Source organism: Mesoplodon bidens (assembly GCF_964165515.1).
Source record: "Mesoplodon bidens genome assembly, chromosome: 14".
Taxonomy (NCBI): domain Eukaryota; kingdom Metazoa; phylum Chordata; class Mammalia; order Artiodactyla; family Ziphiidae; genus Mesoplodon; species Mesoplodon bidens.
In genome coordinates, this window is record NC_138170.1 from 81,004,354 (window position 1) to 81,026,995 (window position 22,642).

Genomic DNA, 22,642 nt, shown 5'->3' on the forward strand with positions numbered 1-22,642 from the left:
CTGTGTTTGGGAGCGCTCCGGCCGCGCCGGGCATGCGCGCTAGGGGCGGCGCACTGCGCATGCGGGAAGATGGCGGGCCTGGCGTCCTGAGAGCAGCGGGTCACCGTGCTCTCCTCCCGCCCGTGTTCCAGCTCCCGGGGTCGTGGGGCAGCGGCGCGGCCGTCCGCGGGCCGGCCTAGCCAGGCGGCGCCTCCGGGCAGGCCAGGAGTCCAGTTCGTGCTTGGCCCCCGGGGCCCGGCGGGTCGGAGGCGGCGCCCGACCCGAGCGGGAGAAGGCGGGAGAAGGCGGGAGAGCTCGCGGGGTGCGAGGCGAGAGGCGGCCGGCTGGGCAGCATGAGTCAGCAGCGGCCGGCGCGGAAGCTGCCCAGCCTGCTCGTGGACCCGGCGGAGGAGACGGTGCGCCGCCGCTGCCGAGACCCCATCAACGTGGAGGGCCTGCTGGTAAGACCCGGGGACGGCGTGTGTCCCAGCGGCGGGGCCGGGGCGCGGGGTGGGGGTGTGTGTGTGGGGGTCCCAGGCCCGCAGGGAGGCCGGACTGGCCGTCGTCTCGGTCGTGCGCTCCTCGAGGTGGCCCGGGGCTGCTCCTCGGTCTCCCCGCTGTCGCATTGCCCATCGCGTCCAATGAAGCAGACAGGTCGTTCGCTTAAGCTCTCGCCTTCTTGTTTGCGTCTGCTCGCAAATGTGTTGTCAGCCTCCTGGGCTTTCACGTTGGCTCCATGGTAGTGTTGGAGAAAATTGCCCAGCTTTGCCTGAGACAGTTATGCTTTTGCGTTTCCACTGGACTCAGTGGATCTCTGCAGGCTCTCTCTCGTGTGTTCTTCTCTGCAGCCTCTTCTGCCATTCTCCTTCTTCAGGGCAGCCACTTAAAACCGTGTCCACACCTCACACTTCGCACTCCACAGCTTCCCATTCAGCAAGTTATCTTTGGTCCTCTTTGACAGAGAAAGTGGGAGATCAGCCTCCCTGCCGGAGGTCAGTTTCCTCTCTTCTGGACCAGATGCGATATATTCTCTTGGAGTCTCAGGACCCTTGATGAACCCATCGTTTTCCATTCTCCCTATATTTTCGACTTCTCTGCTGGTTTCTTCCCATTCTTAGTAAATAAACATTTCCTGAGGTCCGTTTGCCCAGACGCCAGTAGGACTCAGTGCTCAAAAATAGTTGATGAGCATCATCTCATTTAATTCCGCACAGCAGTCCTCAGGGTTTATTTTTCTTGTTTTGCAGTTGCCAGAACAGACGTGGAGCTGTTAAGTGGTTTGCCTGTCGTTAATGAGTAGACAGGCCTGGGTTGAACCTCGCAGTGTCTGACTCCAGGTGGTAAATTCTCGCCTACTTAAAACGCGTCCTAAATCCATTTCCATTGTGAAAGATCCCTCCCTTAAATTCCGTATGCCCTTCCACCTACTGTATCTCTTCCCCATTCACAGCCAAGCTTTCTGAAAAAGTAGTCAGCAGTCCTGGTCTGCTTGCTCACCTGTCATTACCACCTGCTGGGGGACCTCTGCCCTAAGCACAGCTCTGAGACGTTCTAACCAAGGTCGCCAGTCGCGTCCAGCAGATGTCTCACTCCGTACCTTCTGTAGTTTCCACACGATCGACCGCTCACTCATGTTGGACACTCGCCCTTGAACGGCCCGCTGGACACATACTCTCAGCGCTCCATCTGCTTATCTGGCCTCTCCTGTCCTCTTTTGTAAACTCCTCTTCCTTGTCCCATTCCTTCCATGTCGGTCTTATTCATATCTTCTACTTTCTCCACAGTTTCTTCATGCAGGGTGTCATTCACCACTCTCGTGACCTCTGTTACTATTGGTATTGGTGGTCTTAATCTTTGAGAATTTGATAAAAGCTCCAAACTCTTACTGTGGAAAAACCACTTTATTTTGCATTTAATGTCAGAAGATACACATATCCCTTGAAGTTGTAGATAGTCTTATTCACTCCGGTACTTTCAGTTACCATGTCATGACTCCCAAATCTATAAATCTGGCTCAGAGCTTTGCAGCTGTCTACTAGACATTGCTACTTAGATTTCAAACTCATGTGTATCTAAAGTGGAATTCATTGTCTTCTTGCCTAAGCCAGCAGCAACTCGCTGTCTCCTATCGCAGTAAATGGTACCACACCCACCGTATTGCCCAGGCTGGTATCCTAGGCATCATCCTTGCCTTTTCCAAACGGACCCCCTCCATTCTATCTAATTAAAATTAATCACCAGTACTTGCCACTTCTAGCCATCGTCTATCTTTTGGATTGTAATCTTTGTTTTTTTTTTTTTTTTTTTTTTTTTGCGGTACGCGGGCCTCTCACTGTTGTGGCCTCTCCCGTTGCGGACCACAGGCTCCGGATGCGCAGGCTTAGCGGCCATGGCTCACGGGCCCAGCCGCTCCGCGGCATGTGGGATCCTCCCAGACCGGGGCAGGAACCCGTGTCCCCTGCATCGGCAGGTGGACTCTCAACCACTGTGCCACCAGGGGGGCCCGGATTGTAATCTTAACCAGCTTTCCTGCCTCTCGTCTTGCCCTTGATTTTTCTGTATATTCTCCACATAGTAACTAACCATAATGGTCTTTTTCAAGCATATTTCCAATCACATCATTTGACTTAAAGAATCTGTCATGGTTCCCTTGTGCTCTCAGGATAGAAGAGAGACTTCTTTATGTAATCAGACCCCTGGATTTATCTTTCCTGAACTGCTTATAGTTGCTAAATTTTCCATATCTCCATATTCTCTTGGACCCCCTGTATATCTGCACTCCCCCTTTTGAAAAAACCTTTAAAGCACACTTTTCCTTGTCACCTCCCATGGTTCTTCAGGTCTAGATTTACAGGTCACTTGTCGGAAGCCTTCCTGACTTCCCAAGACTTGGTTAAGCGCTCCTTTTGTGCTCCCAGGGCACTCTGTGCCTACTTCTCTCTTTGCACTGTGTGGCTCTTCAGTTCCTGAGTGCGGCGACTCTGTTCGTTTCATTGTTACATCCCCAGCATATTTCGTGCTGCTTGCAAAAATATTTGGTAAATAGCTTTTGGATGAATGAAATAGGTACTCTGTAAATGTTTGAATGTATGAGTGTTTATTTCCCTGGCTGTAAAATGCTGATTTAAACACTATCTCAGCATTTTTTAATTGGCTAATGACTGGCAGTATTTAGTAAACGGTGAATTATTAAACACTGTGCAAAAAATAGTTATGTGTATGGCTGAGTGTTTGATGTTCCTTGGGCAAATGGCTTGAAAACTGGAATTCTGTGAAGGCAGAACATGGTACTGATTAAAGATGGAACTTAGTCTGCACATTGAAAAACAAGGAAAATTTGAGTGTGTGACAAGAATGCAGTCACCATGGGAAAAGGTGTATGTCCAGAGAGCTGTTAAAGGGATATTACTCCCCCAAACAGGCAATTGGTACAAAGAAGCATCTGTGTAGAGAAATTTTTAACCAATTTAGAGGCAGTGTTTAAGATCTTAGTCCCTAAAACTCACCTTTTATTCTATTCTTTCTCCTTTGAGATCACAAGTTGAAAAGCGTAGGTTTTTAGATGTGGGACTTGGAGCGCTAGTGAAATAACTTGGAACGTGCTGCCTTGCCCCTCAGGAGCTGCTGGTGCACAGAGAGCCGTGTGCGCTGAGAGCAGCCTTAGTGGTTTCAGTTTGCGGGCGCTGCCTCTTCCCGGCTAAGATACAGACAGGCTAAGAGGCTTGAGCAAGTGAGAGAGAGAGAAGCAGTTTGAGGATTGAACGGGAAGGTTTCCTAGGACGTCCAGTCTTGAGCTTTGGCTGTTACTGGGCTGTCCCTTGGCATGTCTTGAGGAAATACCTGAGCGTAGCCCCTCAGTGTGACTTCTTTAAAGGAACAGAAGTTCCACTGCCTCCGCAGTGGTGGGCTGTCAGAACTCAAAGCAGCAGCATCTCCGCTGGCACCTGGGCAGGTTAGTGCCATAGAAGTTTGAGGGAGCATTCCTCTGAGGACTGCCATCCTAAAGATGCTGAGAAGGTCAAACATTAGTGTCCTGTGCAGGAACAGCACTCCCTAATCTGGGCCAGTGTGAGCCTCAAAGTAACAGATTTTGTACTCACAGAATAAGGTAAGAATTCAGGCTCCTTGAGTGTAGTTCTTTAAGTACAGCTCCTCAAGTACAGTTCCTCCAGATCTTTAGGCCTGTGAAACTAAAAAGACAAGTTATCTGACCCCTGCCCCCCACACACCCCCAGCATACGTCATACACTGGTAGGACAGACATGGGATAACTGCTGTGGACAGTCCTGTCCATAAAGGAGAAGGAGAGGGGTCACAGAGGAGCATCTGGTCTGGAGCAGTTCTGAAATGCCACCTGGGAAATGGGGGAAGTTGTTTGACTAGGTCTCAAGGTCTGGGAACAGTTCTCCATGTTCCCACCTCTCCCTCTGGCCTCGTGGTTCCACCATCTGAGCCTGTCTTTCTTTTTCATGAAAGGTCATATCTCTTCAGTATTTGTAGCTGAGTACTTTTTTCAGCCTGCTTCCTGTCAGCATCATTTGGGGGTATCCAGTGGCCTCTTTTCACTTTGAACTGTCTTTATCCCTTTTAGACGAAGCTGGCAGTGATTTTGCCAATGTAATTCTCTCAAAAACTATATGGATGTCCTGTGAATCTTGTGGTTCACTCAGTAGACAAGCGTCCCACCCACAGATTTCTTCGAAATAAACTCTTCTGTACCTTGGGCTCCTGCTGGGGTGGCCTAGGAACAGTACCCTGCAGCTTCCTAGAGGCCCTGTCCTTAGGTTGAGAGGATCTGTGAGGTTCATCCTTAGTCTCCTTCAGGGGCCTTTTGTGTGACTGAATGGCACTCTGAAATACCATCTTTGATCTCTGAGGACTTCACCAAGAATTGTTCAGTCTCGGGCTTCCCTGGTGGCACAGTGGTTGAGAGTCCACCTGCCAATGCAGGGGACACAGGTTCGTGCCCCGGTCCGGGAGGATCCCACATGCCGTGGAACGGCTGGGCCCGTGAGCCATGGCCGCTGAGCCTGCACGTCTGGAACCTGCGCTCCGCAACGGGAGAGGCCACAACAGAGAGCGGCCCGCGTACCGCCAAAAAAAAAAAAAAAAAAAAGAATTGTTCAGTCTCACCTTCCCCTTTAGATTCGGTTTTTCTGGCGGTGCCTTTGATTTGGTCTTTCTCAGAAGTCTTCTCTTAATTTTTAGCTTCTTGAGAGGCTGAGAATTTTTTTAAAGCTACGAAGTCGTAGCTTCTTTTCTCTTAACAGTCCTTTCCTCTCTCTGTCTCTCTCTGTCTCTGTCTTCATCTGTCTCTCTCTCCCTCCCTCTCTCCCCCCCCCACTACCCAATCCCCGTTAACACTGTGTGGAAATCTCCTCGGTTAGGTTACCCGGCTCATTACCATCTGCTTTCCACGGACCTGCAGTTGACAGTGTTGCTCTGTCTTAGCATAACGGGGATCCTCCTTCTTGAAGTTTCTAACAAGTTCCCCTTCCTTTTGAACGCTTACTAGCAAAGTCCAGATTTCTACTGAAAAACTTTTTTAAGACTGCTTAGTCTTGAACAGACTTCTTGGTAGTTATACTCCGGTTGTCTAAGAGAATGTCCTTGAGATACGCACTGAATTATTTAGGGGTCTGCAGTTTACCCTCAGATGATTCAGAAAAAATAAATTATGTGTGTGTATAGAAAAAAAAAGATAAAGCGAATGTAGTAAAACGTTAGCATTTGAAGGATTTGGGTGAAGGGTGTATGGCAATTCTTGGTACTACTTCTGTACCTTTTCTGAAGGCTGAGATTATTTCAAAATAAAAGGAGAATGGGTATCCCTGAAAGGTGCTCACACGATCAGTTTCCTGTTGGGAAGGGCCTCGGCCGTTCCTCACCTTGACCGGCAGCCCTCTGCTCACCTTCTCTCCAGTTTCCTCGTCCCTGCAGGGGTGTCGAGCCTCATCATTCTCCTCCAGGGCAGGGTGCCCTGTTCTGCTCTAAGGGACCAAGTGCAGGGGTGGCATTTCATTTACTTTTTTTTTTTTTAATAGCTCACTAACTTTTGTGTGGGAAAACCTGTATTCTGATTTTAAAGCCATTTAAAAAGAAGAACTCCTGGGCCTCCCTGGTGGCGCAGTGGTTGAGAGTCCGCCTGCCGATGCAGGGGACACGGGTTCGTGCCCTGGTCCAGGAGGATCCCACATGCCGTGGAGCGGCTGGGCCCGTGAGCCATGGCCGCTGAGTCTGCGCGTCCGGAGCCTGTGGTCCGCAACGGGAGAGGCCACAACAGTGAGAGGCCCGCATACCACAAAAACAAACAAACAAAAAAAAAAGAAGAAGAAGAACTCCTATCTAGTCCCGTTTCCTCCCAGAAAAGCTCCTAGCTTACCTGTTGGGTGTGTGTGGTTCACCAGTTAGAGTAGTTGGGAAGGCTTGCCAGGATTGTCAGATTGAGTCTCTCCAGATGATAAATTTTTTTCAGAAAACAGAAACTGAGGCTTCATAGTCTCGCAGGGGTCCTTATTGATGGTGTACCAGAGAGGGAGTCTTCAGCCTGGGCCCCTGTGTCTGTAAATACTCATTGTTGTTTGTCAGTTGAAGTCATCCAGACAAGGTCCTATTTCACTCTTCCGTTCATTAGTTTAACAAATATTTACCAAGTGCCTGAATGTGCCAGGCACTCTTCTGGTTCAAAAAGGAAAACAATAACAATAGTCTCTTATGCTTTCATAGGATTTTTACAATTTACAAAATTTGTCATTTAATCTTCACAATAGCTTGGAAAGTGGGTTATATCCCTACACTGTTACAGATAAGGGTGAGATCTCCCAGCATCTAAGAAGTCTGGTAGTCCTGAACCCGATCTTAAGCCAAGAACTATTTTGAGTATAAATGAGATGAATGTGTCATCACTGTGGGCACTTTGGAAATCTCCAGAATTGTAGGTCTGTAGGATTTATACGATCTTTATTTGGGATGTCTGCCCCTGAGGGGCCATGATGCTACTGTGATTCCTCCAAAATAAAGAGATAGCGCTTTTATATTCAAAGGGAAAAAAACGAATGGGTGCTGTTAGGGTCTGTTTTCCCACAGATCTCAATAGAGCCAATATGTGGTTTAGAGCATAGAATGTAGGGGAAAGGAAGTCATACTTTCTCATGTTACTAACTGAGGTATTATCCCTGTGCCAAGCTGTGAATAGCAGCAGTCCAGATAAGGAGACCAGAGGGAGGGGGTATAGAGCAGGAAAGGTGCCCTTGTAGAATGTGGAGAGAGCAGATAGGGAGCCAGCGTGTTTGGAAACCGTTACGCGCTGTGTGCAGGACTCGCCCTGCTGCTCCAAGCTAAAAACAGAAGCCTGTTCGCAGCAAGGCACCTATGAATGCTGCTCTGTTAGCCCTGTCTGTGTGCATTCTCAGGATTTATTCAGACATTATAGTGATTGAAGTAGTGTGCTGCAGATACATAAGTAACAGATCGTGGACTGAATAGAAAACTCATAGACAGACCATAATATTTACAACAACTTAGGATATTTGTGGATGTGTGTTTCAAATTAGTGTGATGAGGATGGATTTTTTTTCACTTAGGAATCTTGCATCAGTAGTTCAGCTCCATCTCAGACTGTTTTAGCAGAAGGGTTGAAAGTAAAAATAGCAGTGACAGTTGGTCCTGTTGGTCTGGTGTTTGCCTTGAATAGGACCGCCCTTCAGTGTGGCACTGTTGGATGCTGTCTTCACAAGTGACTGTCAGCACTGTGCTGAGAGCTGACGGGCAGAGTCCCTGCCCCACGACGGGCTCTCCCAACTGGTTTTGCACCCAGCAGGTTTGTGTGTAACAGCTAAGTTAATGTCACAGTGGAATTCTGTTTCAGGGGACTTATTCCATATGAAGTTAGCTTGCTGACAGATGCCGTCCCCTTGTCATAGATGGTAAGGGGATCATGGTGCCGAGATCGTCACGCTACCAGCAGGGAGCTTCTTAGCCGCTCACCTCAGCTTCAGGTTTCCGCACCTTCCGTCTTTTTGCCGCATTGCCACCATACTTAGATTTCTAAACCATGAGCTGGACGACGTCGTGTCTTGCTCAGAAATCTGTGGTGATTCAGCACTGGTTACAGCAGAAAGTCCAAACTCTGTAGCATGACTTTCACGGTCCTCTGTGCGGAGTGTGGTGTTAGCATTCCCGTCCAGCCTTAGTATCAAGTTGGTTTTGCACTAGCCACCCAGGCGGCTTCTCAAAAGGTGCCAGGTGATTTATATTTCCATACCTTTGTTCATTTCACTTCCTGCCCTAGGAATTCTTTTTCCTCCCTCCTCAACCTCCCACAGGTTCTGGCAAATTCTGGCTTGTCTTCCAAGGCTCAGCTAGGGGTCCCCTTGCCTGCGAATCCTTGTGATTTCCCTCGCTGGGTGCATCCAGAGCACTGTTGTTTCCCTTCTTAGAGCACCTTATGAAATTCACTTATCCCAGTTTTGCTACGGCCCATTTGGGGGCCAGTTTTTTTCACTTACACAGGAGCTAAACCTGCTCACAGCTTGTCTGGAGACACATGGCATCATTATACATGCTTTATTCTAAGCAAGAGGCCAATATGGATTTCTGTTTATTAGCCTTAGCTTAGGTTTTATTTATTTTTTTGCAAAAACAATTTTTAAATATATTGCAAACATTACTACAAGTTTATATAAACTTTCATAGCCTCCAAATAGCTGGTAAAATGGTGAGCATTGATAGTGGAGCTACTACTAATTTCCTGGTCATCTCAGGAATTTAAAAGAATTTTTTTATGAATCTTAATACCAAAGTCTCTAGTTATGTAGCATGCATTATTTTCCATGATTAGAAATGCTGTTTTTACATTAATTATCACGGGAATGCATGGCTGCCTGTGAAAGTTTGTGAGCACTTTTCTTGGAGCCACTCTCACTTAATTAGCAAGGAGTGAGCATTTGTCAGTTTGGACATCTCTTAGATCTCTACTGCGCTTTCCAGAGTCAGGGACAGTGTCCTGATCCTCTCGGTATTGCTTTTTATCCTCAGTACCTGATACAGTTGATAGGTGAATGTCTACTTAGTAATAAAGTCTCATATTCCCCCCTCCCCCTGCACCATTCCATCCCCCCGCCCCCCCGCCGTCTCTTTAACTACTGCTTCCATACTTATGGAGGCCTGTGCAGTTTCAGAAATTCAAGTCGATGAACATTGTCAGATGTGATTACAGTTAGAGTAGATATAGTTTAGAAGGAAGACTGGTTTTCTCACACCAAAATTATTACTCCAGGGTGAAAAAAAAGACAAACTTTTATATTATCCAGAAAAATGTTGTTCATTTGCATTGTTTCTGCCTTTTTTTTTTTTTTTACCCTTTTTGGCCCCTTTAATCTATAAACAAGGCCCCTTATGCACGCACGTTAGTTCATATAAAGAAGATTAACCACTGTGCCGCTATAAACAAGAGATGGGCAATAATTATTAACAATTCTGCTTTTATTTTTTGCTATTCATTTGCTTGTATTTAAATTACCAAGTTTAAATGTATCTTCTTTTTTCCAGCCATCAAAAATAAGGATTAATTTAGAAGATAATGTACAATATGTATCCATGAGAAGTAAGTTGATTTGATTCCCAAATCGGTTTTAGGTTTTGTAGTTTGAACTTCATATGATTTAAGTGATTTATTTTAAATGTACACGAGTTGATGAGTAACTTAAAATGCATTATTTGTACACTGAAATGTAAAGCTTGGAATTTCAGCAAAAATTCCTGAGGTTGTGGGCTGTTAATGTGCACAAATGCCAGTTTATTCTCCATTGCTTTGGAAATATCATTTTTAAAACAGAATGGTCTCTCTCGGGGTATTTTCCCAGAGTTCTGTGAGAGCAGTTGTCACCGCAAGCAGAACTGAAGGCAGTTTGGCAGCAAGCGTGTGGACAGTCTTTGGCCTTCCTGGCTTCCTTTGATTCCCTGTGCCCTTCCCATCTGCTTCTGCCGTGGATCAGTGTTCAGAGTCAGTCAGGTAGTTCCCTGTCTTTCTGAAAATTGTTATGACAAATGGCCCCACCCCTGTTTCTTCTTAATTTGGTGCTAATCTCGGTGGGTAGATGGTGTGTCGGTGCCCACGAGGAACCATAACCTCAGCCTTCATTTCTCCCCGGCCCGGCCACAGTCCCACCCGTATCTGGCCCCCAGGTTGGGCCAGTTTTACTCTGGAAGCGTTTCCTTCGTCTGCCGCACACCACCAACTTACACTCATGTCTCACGTTGATTGAGCTTGTACAGTGCCTGGCCTGTATTAAGCTCTTTGCATGGATTATCACAACAACCTTTCAAAATTCAGGTTTGGATGATTATTCCCATTTGATAGATGAGTAAACTGATGCCCGGAGATTTAGTAACTTGCTCAGTCAGGATTCAAGCCCATGCTCAGACTTGAGCCCACAGTCTTACCCACGGGTCAGGCTGCTGCTTCTCGGGCAGGAAGCAGTGGCCCAGCCATCTAAGTCAGCCATCGGCTCCAGGCTCTTCCACCCCCTCCCCTCTTCCGTTCTACTGCCCGTGTGATCTTTCTAATACAGAGATTAGATGATGGTATCACTCAACCTAAACTTCTGTAGTGATGCTCTGTTACATATGGAGAAAACCCTGACTCCTCATTTATTTATTTCTATTAAATTCTATTAAGAAACAAGGCAGAGAACGGACAGACAGATGCGCAAGGCCCTCGATGGCCACTTCCTGCTCCACTTTGCAGCCTCATCTCCCAGCACTCGGCCCCCTTCTCCATCGCAAACGCCGTACAGCTGTGGATTCCCTACAAACGCCATGTTCTCACACGGGGCTCTGCTGTTTCCTCTGCCTCACTCACCCCCGTCGCCCTCCACCTTCCTGTCCATCCTTCTATGCTCTGTTCCCAGCACACGCCTGTTAGGAGGCCTCCCCTGTTTCCCACTCCAGTTAAGGTTTTATTTCATCTTATGTAACTTTGAATCCCTCTGGCACACTCATCTCAGGGTTTTGGGTAGAGTTCCTTCCAGACTGGAACACGGAACGCCTTTGTTCTGGAGACCATTTTAACCATGTTTCTGTCCCTTCAGCAACTGTCACGTTACAGGTGTTCAATTAATATCTGTTCTTTATAAAACGGCTGGCATGATAGGAATATACTTATCCTGAACTTATAAGACCATGTCTTGTTAGTAATTTAGTATCATTACAGTTGACCCTTGAATAACAGGGTTTGAACTCTGCAGGTTCACTTAGATGAGGATATTTTTCAGTAGTAAAGACTGCAGTACTAAATGGTCTGGTTGATTGAATCCGCAGATACGGAGGACCACGATAAATTATACGCAGGTTAACTTCTGCGTTGTTCAAGGGTCAAATGTAAATGTTTTTAAAGTCAGAGTTTCTCATTTGTAATCTTCCAAGATATGTTGTAGAATTGTGACTATCTTCTGCTTCCATTTTTTAAAAAAGTTTAATTCCTCTTTAATCCTGTTTAATCTTAAGTATAGGAGTAGTCTCCACATGGAAGACATTTACATTATAAAATCTGTACTTTTGTTTCTTGCAGTAACCACCAGTGCTCTTTAAACTGAATATGACATTGTCGAGGTTCTGGATAAGGGCATTTTTGACTGAAGATAGGATGACTGTTTCTTTTGAAGCATACTGTGGTGTGCCATGAAGTAGAAAAAAAGAGTAATCATATACTCCACACCAGAAGGACAACTAAATTATTCATCGAAGTATTTCCTCTGCACACTAAACCATAAGAACTTTTTTTCCTAGTATCAAATAGGGAAAGATGAAAAGAATGATAATATTCTGTTTTCCCCCTTCATTTACTTAATACAGGGTAGCGAATATTTTAAAAAACAGTTACGCCACTTTTTCTCAAGGTAGGACATCACAGTCCTCCTGATCAGAAGACTAATTGGAGCTCTTTCTGAACTTCATCAGACAGGGTAACACTGTGACGTGTATAGGAACATTTTAAACATTTTTTATTTTAAAGCCAAGTCTCTAACTTTGCTTTATAAAGAATTTCTTTACTTGAAGACCAAATGAGAAATTTAATTTTAAAAATCATTTCTAATCCTATTCCAGATAGTGGTGTGGATGCAAGTGCAGACTCACCACTTCGTGTCTGATATGGTGCCATGATGCCTTTTAAATTCACATATTCAGTGGAAACTGGTTGCATATTTCAAACACTCCTTTGAGTCTAAAGCCTTTGTTTACCTGCAATAGGCTAATAAACTTTTATCCAGTTTGAGAAATCGATTTCATAAAAATTAGCTATGATTTGGTCAGTGTGTAGAATATCTGTAGGTGTCTGTGCTTACTTATCAAGAATAAATAAATGGTTTTTTTAATGAGTTGAGAAAGAAATGCTGGGGGTTTTTGTATTTTGTATTTATTTATTTTTTTAGAAATGCTGTTTTAAATTTTGTGAATTGTGTTTGTTTTGTTTCCCAGAAGCTCTAAAAGTGAAGAGACCTCGTTTTGATGTATCACTGGTTTATTTAACTCGAAAATTTATGGATCTTGTCAGATCTGCTCCTGGGGGTATTCTTGACTTAAATAAGGTTGCAACAAAACTAGGAGTACGAAAACGAAGAGTGTATGACATCACCAATGTTTTGGATGGAATTGATCTGGTTGAAAAAAAGTCTAAGAACCATATTCGATGGATGTGAGTTGTTTTCAAACTTTTCTTCTTTTTTTTCCCCCTTCTTTTTTTTTTTTTTTTTTTTTTGCAGGCCTCTCACTGTTGTGGCCTCTCCCGTTGCGGAGCACAGGCTCCGGACGCACAGGCTCAGCGGCCATGGCTCACGGGCCCAGCCGCTCCGCGGCATGTGGGATCTTCCCGGACCGGGCACGAACCCGTGTCCCCTGCATCAGCAGGCGGACTCTCAACCACTGCGCCACCAGGGAAGCCCCCCCGCCTTCTTATTAAGTGACAATACTGTGCTTAAAACAAACTAGTTACTAGCAATGTTTTTTTCCTACTTGGTACCAGTTAAAAGCCATAGACATAGAATATCATTCCAATATTATGGAAAAGTTAAATGGAGTCATGATTAGTTTTAAGAATTTCACTTTTCAAGATAAGGGGACATCTGATTTGTATAGGAATTTTTTAAAAATATATTTCTTCAGTTCTAATTGATTATTGACATCGGGGGAAATCAGTTAAGGCTGTAAAACAGTGGTTCATGCACTGTAGTGTAATAGACACTTAGATGCCTCCCTCCCCAGGGGTTGTAATTCAGTTCTGGGAGAAGACAGATACCTACCTTCTTAACAACTACCCCCAAGTGATTATGGTGCGTATCATACTTCGAAACACAATGCCCTGAATGTGGAGAAAAAAAAAAAAAATCAGGAGACTTACTATCTAAAAGTCAATAGCTAAAGACTTAACATAACATAGGAGGGATCTCATGGAAAGAAGACTTTATGGTATAAACGTAGGTGTGTGTGTGCGTGTCCACGCGTGCACGTGTGCAGGGAACGCACACAGGAAGAAGGCTGTTATATTCGCGATAGGCAAGTATTTTGGATCAGTAAGAAACAGTTCCAGCATATAAGTACATAAAGACCTTTCAGGCAAATGAAAAATCTACCAACAAAGATCATTAAATGATTCTAAGTAATTAACTTAGCTCTTAGAGGAAAGGGATTCATAAAGGATGTTATTTTTCAATATTACGGAAATGCAAATTGGATTCTAATTTGAACATGTTTGCTAAATGACATTAACATTTTAGGGGTTAATATCAGATTGTGTTCCGAATCACTAATTAGAATCAGATTTGAGAACTAGCAAGTGAAAGAAAGGTAAAGTGGTAACAGCCTTTTCACTTTTTATTTTCTATAAAAATTGAAGAAAAGAATGAATCTTGGTTGTTGCTCAGGTCATGTCAGATTGGGGTTAAACAGTAATAAAGAAAATATATCTTTAAAAAATGATCATTATATTCAGATAGAACTGGATAGAATATGCACAGTGGGGAAAAAATAAAGACTTACAGAATTTTAGCAGGGGAACTGTCATTTGGCCAGTACATCTTGTTTTTCATATGTAAGAACTAAAGGATTAAAAGATCATAACTTGTCAAAAGTCATGTGAGAAGTAGAGCTGGGCTGAAACTGGGTGTTACTGACTCAGTTCACTGCTCATTAAACTGCATTAAGCTTTCCCTGCTACTCCTAATTTCCACAGGGGTATGATGTTGGTTTTGTTTTTAAAGTCTCTGTGTAAGGGAATAGAAATGGGGACAAAATAATGGTTGTCTAGAATGATGGGAGGGAGGACTGCAGTTCCGCACCTGGTTTCTGTCATTGTGGGAAACACCTGGTGTCAACGTTTGGAGACGTTCCAGTAACCTAACTTTTATTTTTTTGTAATCTCCTAGATGCTATTGATGGTGATCTTTTTCTTTTAAAGAGGGTCTGATCTGAGCAATTTTGGAGCAGTGCCTCAACAGAAGAAGCTGCAGGAGGAACTTTCTGATTTATCGGCGATGGAGGATGCTCTGGATGAGTTAATTAAGGATTGTGCTCAGCAGTTGTTCAAGTTAACAGACGACAAAGAAAATGAAAGATATCCTTTAACTCTGTGCCTTTAAAAAAATTCTCCTTCCAAAGCACATTACTTCATCTGGTAGGGTCAGCTTGGGGATTAATTAATATATTTAAGATACAAAATAAGACCTTTAGAAGTGAGTGAATTGCCGTAGAAATGGTACTTAAACTGCCATTCTAGTCCACAAAACATGACACGCAGCTGAATGTCGTACTGCTCCTAAGTTCAGTGTCTCTGGGACCAGAGGGGGAGATTTGTCTTTGGTACTGATCTCCTCCTGGGTCTCCTAGACTGTTTGGCTGCCCTGTTCCCCACACGGAACGGGCAAACACCTTTCTGAGGTGTTGCTGATTCTGAGCTGTTCCATGCTTCAAGTTTACTTAGACTCTACCCCAGTCAAAACTCCCGTTTCCACAATACAGTTATTAGAAGGAAGGTAAATGCTATTACTACACTCAATCAAAAGATGTGTGGAATAAGAAAAAAAAAGAATGCTGGGGAAACCCAGTAAATCATGTAACTGGTAAAAATTTCAGGCAACACAATAAAAGAAGATGAGAAAAAATCAGGTAGTGAGATGGAAAATAATTTTGGATGAGGGAAATCCCATGAGTACATGATAGTCCTGAAAAACTGGTTCTCTTAAGTTGTGTCTACTTCTTACCGATTCTTTCCACCTTACATTTTAGGAGATTCTCATCAAAACTGAATATTTTTTCCCAAAGGTTCTCACAGTAAGATCTCGCAATGCATAGGGAAGGGCGGGGGGAGGTTTGATACCTTCATGGGTTGTATTTGTTTTAGAGGTCCAGACTTCATTAATATTTTTCTCCAGAAAGTGTCGTCATCACAATAGTATAGTTTAAAGGGATTCTTCAAGTTATAAATATTGTAAAACACTTTATAAAATCTTAAGAATTGTTTATGAAATAATAAGAATTATATATGAAATAATTTTTTTCTGACTGCTTTCCTTAATTGTGAGTTTGTATCCCATAAAAACTAATGATATTCTAAGATTACACTTGGATTCATGTATTATGAGAGATAAATTATCTCCCCACTCTGCTTAGAGACCCTTGACTGATTTTCACACTAGCATATGTGACGTATCAAGATATTCATAGCATTCAAGCCTTCCATGAACAGATTGTAATTGCAGTTAAGGCTCCGGCAGAAACCAGGTTGGATGTTCCAGCGCCCAGAGAAGTAGGTAGCTTTGCATTTTTAAGAAGGCTTAAAGGGAGGCAGGCCAGCTGCTTAGGCTGTGCTTTATTGCAGTCCCAGCGCCTTATCACCAGTGTGTGCGTGGTAGCTGCATACCTGATATAGCTTGAGGCACTTTACACATTCTGCGTTGTTTTGCGTAACACAACAAACGCGGTAGTCCTGATTATTATCCTTTTAAAGATGAGGAACTGAAGCACAGAAAGATTAGTTAACTTCCTCACCATCGCACAGTAAGTGACAGAACCACAATTCAAGCCCAGATAGTTTGGGTTCACAGTTTGTTCTTAACCGTTGTACTCTCATGCCTCTTAGAGGAATCACCGAGGACTGCCTCAGTGTTGAGATTCAGTGTCAGCGAGGGCTCTAGGGAATTAACTCACTCACCAAATTCATAAAAGACTGAATAAAAGAGAACACTGAATTATACATTTAAAATGAAAAGTAAAATTGCTTTGTAAATGAAAAGACCATCAGCTGTCAGCTGCTTGTAGGAAAGTTTGTATTGAAAGATACTTGTCATGAGAAGGTTGCGTGGTAAGGGTGGAGTCAGAATGAAGGCGTGTGACCATTCTTAGGACAGACAAGTGCTGACAGCTTGAAAGAACTGTCACTGCTGAAGTCATCACTTCATTGCGATAGGGACTTAACTCCCTCATCGTGAAGAGCTTCTCACCACCCACCTTTCCTTTTATCCCCAGAAGACCACTGCCCATGTGAGATCCCAGTTGCTACTTGACAGTGTATTACAGATGGATTAAGGAACAGCTTTCGTTTATTCCAGTCACACTCAAATTGTGACTTCTTGGTGATGCTTCCTAGTTGTTTTATTTAGATTTAGATACATTCTGAGTCTCCTGAGGAACATTTATATCTAATATGAATCACTTCGCATATTCACGTTCACGCATAATCACTAATCTTTCAGTACATCCTTCCTTTGGGGTATGATAGTCCATCCTGCGGTGGCTGACGGGCTTTTGGTTCTTTCCCTGTGCTGTGAACTGCTTCAGGCTGTAACTGCCAAATCTTGCTGAGCCTTCCATCATGCCCAAGATGTCTCTTAGATCCCATTTAAAAGCTGAGGAACGTGGGCCCTCTTGGTAGCCATTCTCAGCCATAAGGAAAGACAGCGGGACCGATAGACACAGAGTCCGATTCCAGGGAGATCTGGGGATCTAGTCCCAGTGGAGATGGACTAGCCTTTGGGTCAAATCCAGCCTGCTGGGTCTTTGTAAATAATTGTTTTGGGACACAGCCACGTGCCCATTCGTTTAGATTGTGTCTCTGACTGCTTTCACTCTAGAATGGCAGTTGTGTGGTTATGAGAAGGATGGCATGGCCCACAAAGTCAACAATATTACCTCGCCCTGCACAGAAACGTGGGCAGCCCCTGACTGAGTGGACTGCGAGGTCCTCAGCTGCCGCTTCTGGGCAGCTTAGTGGTTTCCTTTATTGCCCAGAAGTATCTATCGAATTGCACAACGTGTACCGTTCAAACAAGACCTGGCCTGCCCGTCTAGGAGCTGAGCAGATGTTCTTCAGCGTACCTGCCTGCTGCTGGGAAGCTGTGGAAGGTGGCACTTGAGGTTGGGAGCCCCTCTGCTGTGAGATCACAGGGTGGTGTAGAGCAGGGGCATCGGGTACTAAGCCCAGGCCCGACCACAGGAGAGGGGAGAAAATAACCTTGACTTTACAGTTGAACCCGATCGCATCAAAACAACAAAGAATCATCTATAACCGGGACTGTTCCTTACGAGTTTAGCATAATTCTCAGTAGAAGTACCCAATTTCCTGGTATCTTTTGGGTTTTAATGTTTTAAATTACAAGAGGTATATTTTGTCTTGATCTCATCCTCTTTTTCAAGTGGATGGAAGAATGGTCCTTTCATTTAGCTCAGTACCTCTTCAGTGGTCTGAAATCTTAACACAGCCTTATCATTTGAGTCTGCGGGGTGTTGTAGATTTCTTTGTCGCCAAAATACTGATCTTTGAGTCTCAAGTACAGACTCCTTAAACGGGTCAAGTCTTGAGTAGAGAAAGATGGGCTCCTGAATGCTGAGGTGGTCCCCTCCTGGCTCTGAAACCGTTGCTGCACAATCAAGTAGCTGTGTTAACTGTGTGAATTGGCCAGTGGTTTCCTGTGACTCAAGCTAACTAATAAATACGTGATTTTCTCAAATATGTGATAGAAAGGAAACTACTTGAATGAGAATTTTCAAAAGTGTCCCTTGAAACTTTTACAGTTCTAATAAGTGAAAAAATATGATTAGTGAATTCTCTCATTCATCTAGATGTTTTCTGTGTCTTTTGCTAGGATTCTATCACAGTCCATATCAGGAGCACTCAAGGGCCTATCGACGTTTATTTATGTGAAGTGGAGCAGGGCCACTCAAGCAGTAACATGTCGGACGGTGTCGGTGCCTCTTCATCTGAAAGCAAGCATCCAGAACAGCCTTCCCCTGAGAAAGGTAAGTGCACTAATCTTGTGATTAGGAAAATTTAAGGTTTTAATGATTTTTAAAATAGATAGAGGTTTTTTTTTTGTTAGCCCTCATATAGGCTTTTTTTTTTATTAGTTTCTGCTTTATAACCAAGTGAATCAGTTATACATATACATCTGTTCCCATATCCCTTCCCTCTTGCGTCTCTCTCTCTCCCTCCCACCCTCCCTATCCCACCCCTAGATAGAGTTTTATAAATGAATATTATGGCCTTATAGGTATTTTTACTCTTCCTAGCTACAAAAACATGAGTTAAAAAATTACAAGGTAATTCTGAACTGTAGTTTAGACTGTTTCTGTGTAGTTTTGACAGCCGTGAAAACTTAGAATTGTAGTTGGTCCCAGAGTGTGGTCTCTGTAGAGAAGGCTGTTTGCATGCTCTGACCTGGCCTTTCAGGCACATGCTTGAGTTCTAGTTTATTCTTGGGAGACTCAAAACATTAGCCTTATGCCATTAACGTAAGAATATGCTTCGTGACCGAGGTCTTCCTATTTTTTTTTAAGCACTTGAATTGTATGTTCTATTACCGGTCTGCCTTTCATACCTTCACTTAGGAGGGTTTCTCTTGTGCTCGTTATTTTTCAGAAGAAAATCCTCCACAGCAAAGTGAAGAACTGCTTGAAGTGAGCAATTGATGGCATTTGAGGATTCGTGCATTGAGTCTTTTGGGGACATCCTGTGTGGATGAATTATGCATTAGATGTGATTCTCAGAGCAATAAATCATCCCAGACATTTTCTCATTCTCAGTAGCAGCAGTAAGGCCAGGAGTACCTTCGAGTAGTTCACTACTTAGATTGCTGGATAATTATGGTTTCTTCATTTGAAAACAACTCTTTTTATAATTATTCACTGCTTTTTGTCAGTGAAATAGACATCTTGCCTACTGAAATTTCTAAATCACCCAGAGTATCACTGAAACAGACAGGCAGGCTGGATGGACAGTTTTTAGTGGACCCTGCCCTTTGCTTCATGGATCATGTGTCATTATCACAAAAGAAATTGCCTTACACGGGTTCATGTCTGCAATGGATGGGTGTACGTACGCATCTGGACATGATGTCTTTGTATATATTTGTATAATGTTTAGATCACTTATGAAATACGTCGAAGTGAAACTTTTCACCTTTGTACAGCCAAAATAATGTATATATGGAAAGTAACAGACATATTCTCTAATTTCTGTGGTATCTATAACTTATTAGAATCCTCTGAATGAGGGTTAGAGGAGAGTTTTTTCCAAACTTCTACATGTAGAAGTATCATAAATGTGCTATACATTTAAAGTTCATGGATCTAATGAAGGTATTTCAGTCCGGTTCCCAGCGCTAAATTTGGACTTCAGGCTCCCTACAGAGGCATTGTGTCTGAACAGACTGGTGGCATGCCCCAAGCTTTAGGGGCTAGTGTACAAATGCCATCAGGTTATGGCTTAATTCCTTGCAAAACATGAATTCAATCATGATGAGAATTGGAAACTATTTTAACCTTTTTTGCAAGCAGTTTTTGTGATATGTTTCTGTATGCAGCCTTGCCCTTCAATCAAAGGGGTTTACTTACGATGAGTTAGTGGTCCCCTGCCCTCTCTTTAGCTCTAGTCCCATGTTTCCAAGTACCTAGCTATTTCTACCTCATTGGGTAAGTCATTTACCACTCTGTGCCTCAGTTTACTCAGTAGTTTACCATTAGACTGTGAGCTCCTTGAGGGACTTTGTCTTAATCATTGTTAAACCCAGCGACTTGCACCACACCTAGCACATAAAAAGTGCTCAGTAAGTGTTTGAACAAATCAGTGAGTGAGTGAGTGAGTGAACGGTCAAATTAGACGAATAATGCTCGGCTTATTTAACGTACAAGGGTTTTATGTCATTCAAATTCATATTTTAAACTTCTCTTGCTTTCAAAGAAAGAATTGAAGCAACGTGAAATTAAGACCATGTGTAAAGAGTTAGCATAGGAATCAAAAATCAAAGTACTGAAAAATAATGCTGAGCATCGAGGACTGGCACACCTCTGAGCTCCAGCGGCTTTCGCCGGTCCCGTCCCTCTGCTGAGCTCCAGCCTCTCCCCTCCTCGCAGACCGCGCCGGCTGCCTCTGTCGGCCCGGGCCTGCTTGCCGTGCTGCTCCTCTTGGGCGCGTGTGGTGAACCTGAGAGTTCAGCAGAAGGGGGATGTGGAGATCAGGGGCTCCGTGCAGAGGTCCAGGCTCTGCCTTGTAGACTTGGCAGCTGTCGGTCATATGTGATGGCTAAACATGAGAGTGGATGAGGTCACCTAATGAGAGGGTACAGCAGAGAGGGAGAGGCCCATTAACACCTATTTTAGGGGGAAACACAGAAGAAAAGGCTTTTCCCGAGAAGGAATAATGAGAGGAAGGGAAAATAAACAACTAAAGAAGGCGGTGCCCCCAAAACCAACAAAGAAAGCATGGCCACAGGTGATAACATCTTTCTAAGCTGCAGTTCCTTACTTGTGAAATGTGACAAATGTTCTACTTTGCACATCGCTCTGAGAGTAAAATGAGATCATGTAAACGAAAGTCCTTTGTGAACTGTAGACATGTGACATAAATTAATCTCTCCTGTCACTCCAACTGCTGGTGTTGGTCTCTTCTTTTTACAGCTGCTAAGGTACGCATCCCCAGAACTAGCGTCCAGGGTTCTTCCTCCCCCACTCTGCCCTGAACAGCACTACCCATCTCTCTGTGCGTACAGGCGTACCTCGTTTTATTGTGCTTCGCAGATGCTGTGATTTTTAAAAATTGAAGGTTTGTGGCCACCCTGTGTCCAGCAAGTCTGTAGGCGCTATTTTCCCAATAGCGTTTGCTCATTTCATGTCTCTGTGTCGCATTTTGGTAATTCTTATAATATTTCAAATGTTTTCGTTATTATTATGTTTGTTATAAATATAAAACTTGAACAGATGAGGAGTTGCTTCTTATTGATGAACCAAGAAAGTGGTTTCTTGAGTTGCAATCTAATTCCGGTGAAGATGCTGTGAAGATGGTTGAAATGACACCAGAGGATTGAGAATATGACAGATGTAGTTGATAAAGCAGCAGCAGGGTTTGAGAGGCTTGATGTCAATTTTGAAAGACGTTCCGCTGTGGGTAAAATGCTAGCAAACAGCGTTGCAGGCTACAGAAAAATCATCCGTGAAAGGAGGAGTCTACTTCATTGTTGTCTGACTTTAGGAAATTGCCACAGCCTTTGTCTACTAATCTAAAGCCATGTCTCCAGTCAGCTTTATTAATAATGGTAGAGATACTTTATTAATATCTGATGTCCGTCTCTCAGACCTGTGTGTCTATCAGTGCATTCTGAACGTGGAAGAGGAGGAGGGATGTTACTTACTGGGAAAAGAAACCGTAACAGACTCTGCACTGGGGCACCCATATTAGCAAGGATTAAGTTCAGCTGCAAGTAGGAGAAAAAACCCCAAATAACAGCAGCTTAAGAAAGATACAAGTTCATCCGTCATATACAGGAAGTCTGCAGATAGTCCAGAGTTGGTATGGCTCTCCAAGGGGTTAGGGACCAAGTTTCCTTCCAGGTAGTTCTTCCTTCAGGCTTGGCTTCCATTTCCGAGTTCACTGCAAAGTCCAGGAGAGCTGCTGGAGCCCCAGCCGTTGTGTCTACATACTAGCCAGCAGGCAGGATGAAGAAAGAAAAGAAAGGTACACTTCTTGAGGACACTTCCTGCAGTTCACTTTACATCCATTGGCCACAATTTAGCCACTTAGCTTTAGAAATGTAATCTTGGGTAGGGGGACAGCCACGTGCCCAGCTAACACCTGGAGCTCTATTGCTGTTGAAGAAGAGTAGATACAGGGTGTGGTTAGACTTTATTAGATCCTATTCTCCTCCCCTCTGGGCAGGAAGATGACCTCTAGTGAGACCACATGACTAGTTCTAGCCAGTTGGCTATGAAAGGAAGTGACATGTGAAAAAACGACATGCAGTTCTGCAGTACCTCTTCCCGCCCCAGCAACCAAGAAAGCCACGGGTTCTGGGTGAAGCAGCTCTAAGATCCTGGAGTCTCCATCAGCCTGGATCCCCAAGAGACTGGGTGGAATTGCCCTGCCCATCTGCATGCAATGTGAAATGTGTCAAATCATCGGGATTTATTTGGAGCTAATTTGTTGCTACAACATAACCCAGCCTATGCTAACTAGTATGTTTGGGGACAACTAGAAATCTCTGCCACAAGTCAGTGAATGAAAGACTCAAAAACAGCCTCACACCAAACCAGTGTCGTACCTTCGGCCCACTCCCAACTTGTCAGTTGCTTATGATCAATAAAATTTGACTGTTAATACATTCGTTGGCCACTAGCGTCACGG

At 44.0% G+C, this 22,642-nt stretch overlaps 1 protein-coding gene across 2 annotated transcripts; it reads left to right on the plus strand.

Moving 5' to 3' along the window:
* The first annotated feature begins 47 nt into the window (after positions 1–47).
* Positions 48–21,223, plus strand: E2F6 (E2F transcription factor 6). 2 transcript variants are annotated; one of them, XM_081253844.1, is made up of 7 exons: positions 48–440; positions 9,529–9,583; positions 12,457–12,673; positions 14,432–14,587; positions 15,664–15,778; positions 17,103–17,385; positions 18,114–18,267. In XM_081253844.1, exons 1-6 carry the CDS (start codon positions 333–335, stop codon positions 17,382–17,384), a joined length of 933 nt encoding a protein of 310 aa, XP_081109970.1. In that variant the 5' UTR covers positions 48–332; the 3' UTR covers position 17,385; positions 18,114–18,267. The 2 variants fall into 2 exon arrangements, with proteins under 2 accessions (XP_081109970.1, XP_081109971.1); XM_081253845.1 differs by lacking the exon at positions 17,103–17,385 and adding an exon at positions 18,887–21,223 and having other exon boundaries at positions 50–440.
* Positions 21,224–22,642: the final 1,419 nt, after the last annotated feature.

What these genes read in the sequence shown, in the direction of transcription:
- E2F6 (XM_081253844.1), top strand. Translation starts at nt 333, where the DNA reads ATGAGTCAGCAGCGGCCGGCGCGGAAGCTGCCCAGCCTGCTCGTGGAC. An exon ending in TCAACGTGGAGGGCCTGCTG is followed by an intron (nt 441 to 9,528) that starts GTAAGACCCGGG and finishes TCTTTTTTCCAG; the next exon opens with CCATCAAAAATAAGGATTAA. An exon ending in ATGTTCCAGCGCCCAGAGAA is followed by an intron (nt 15,779 to 17,102) that starts GTAGGTAGCTTT and finishes CTTTCACTCTAG; the next exon opens with AATGGCAGTTGTGTGGTTAT.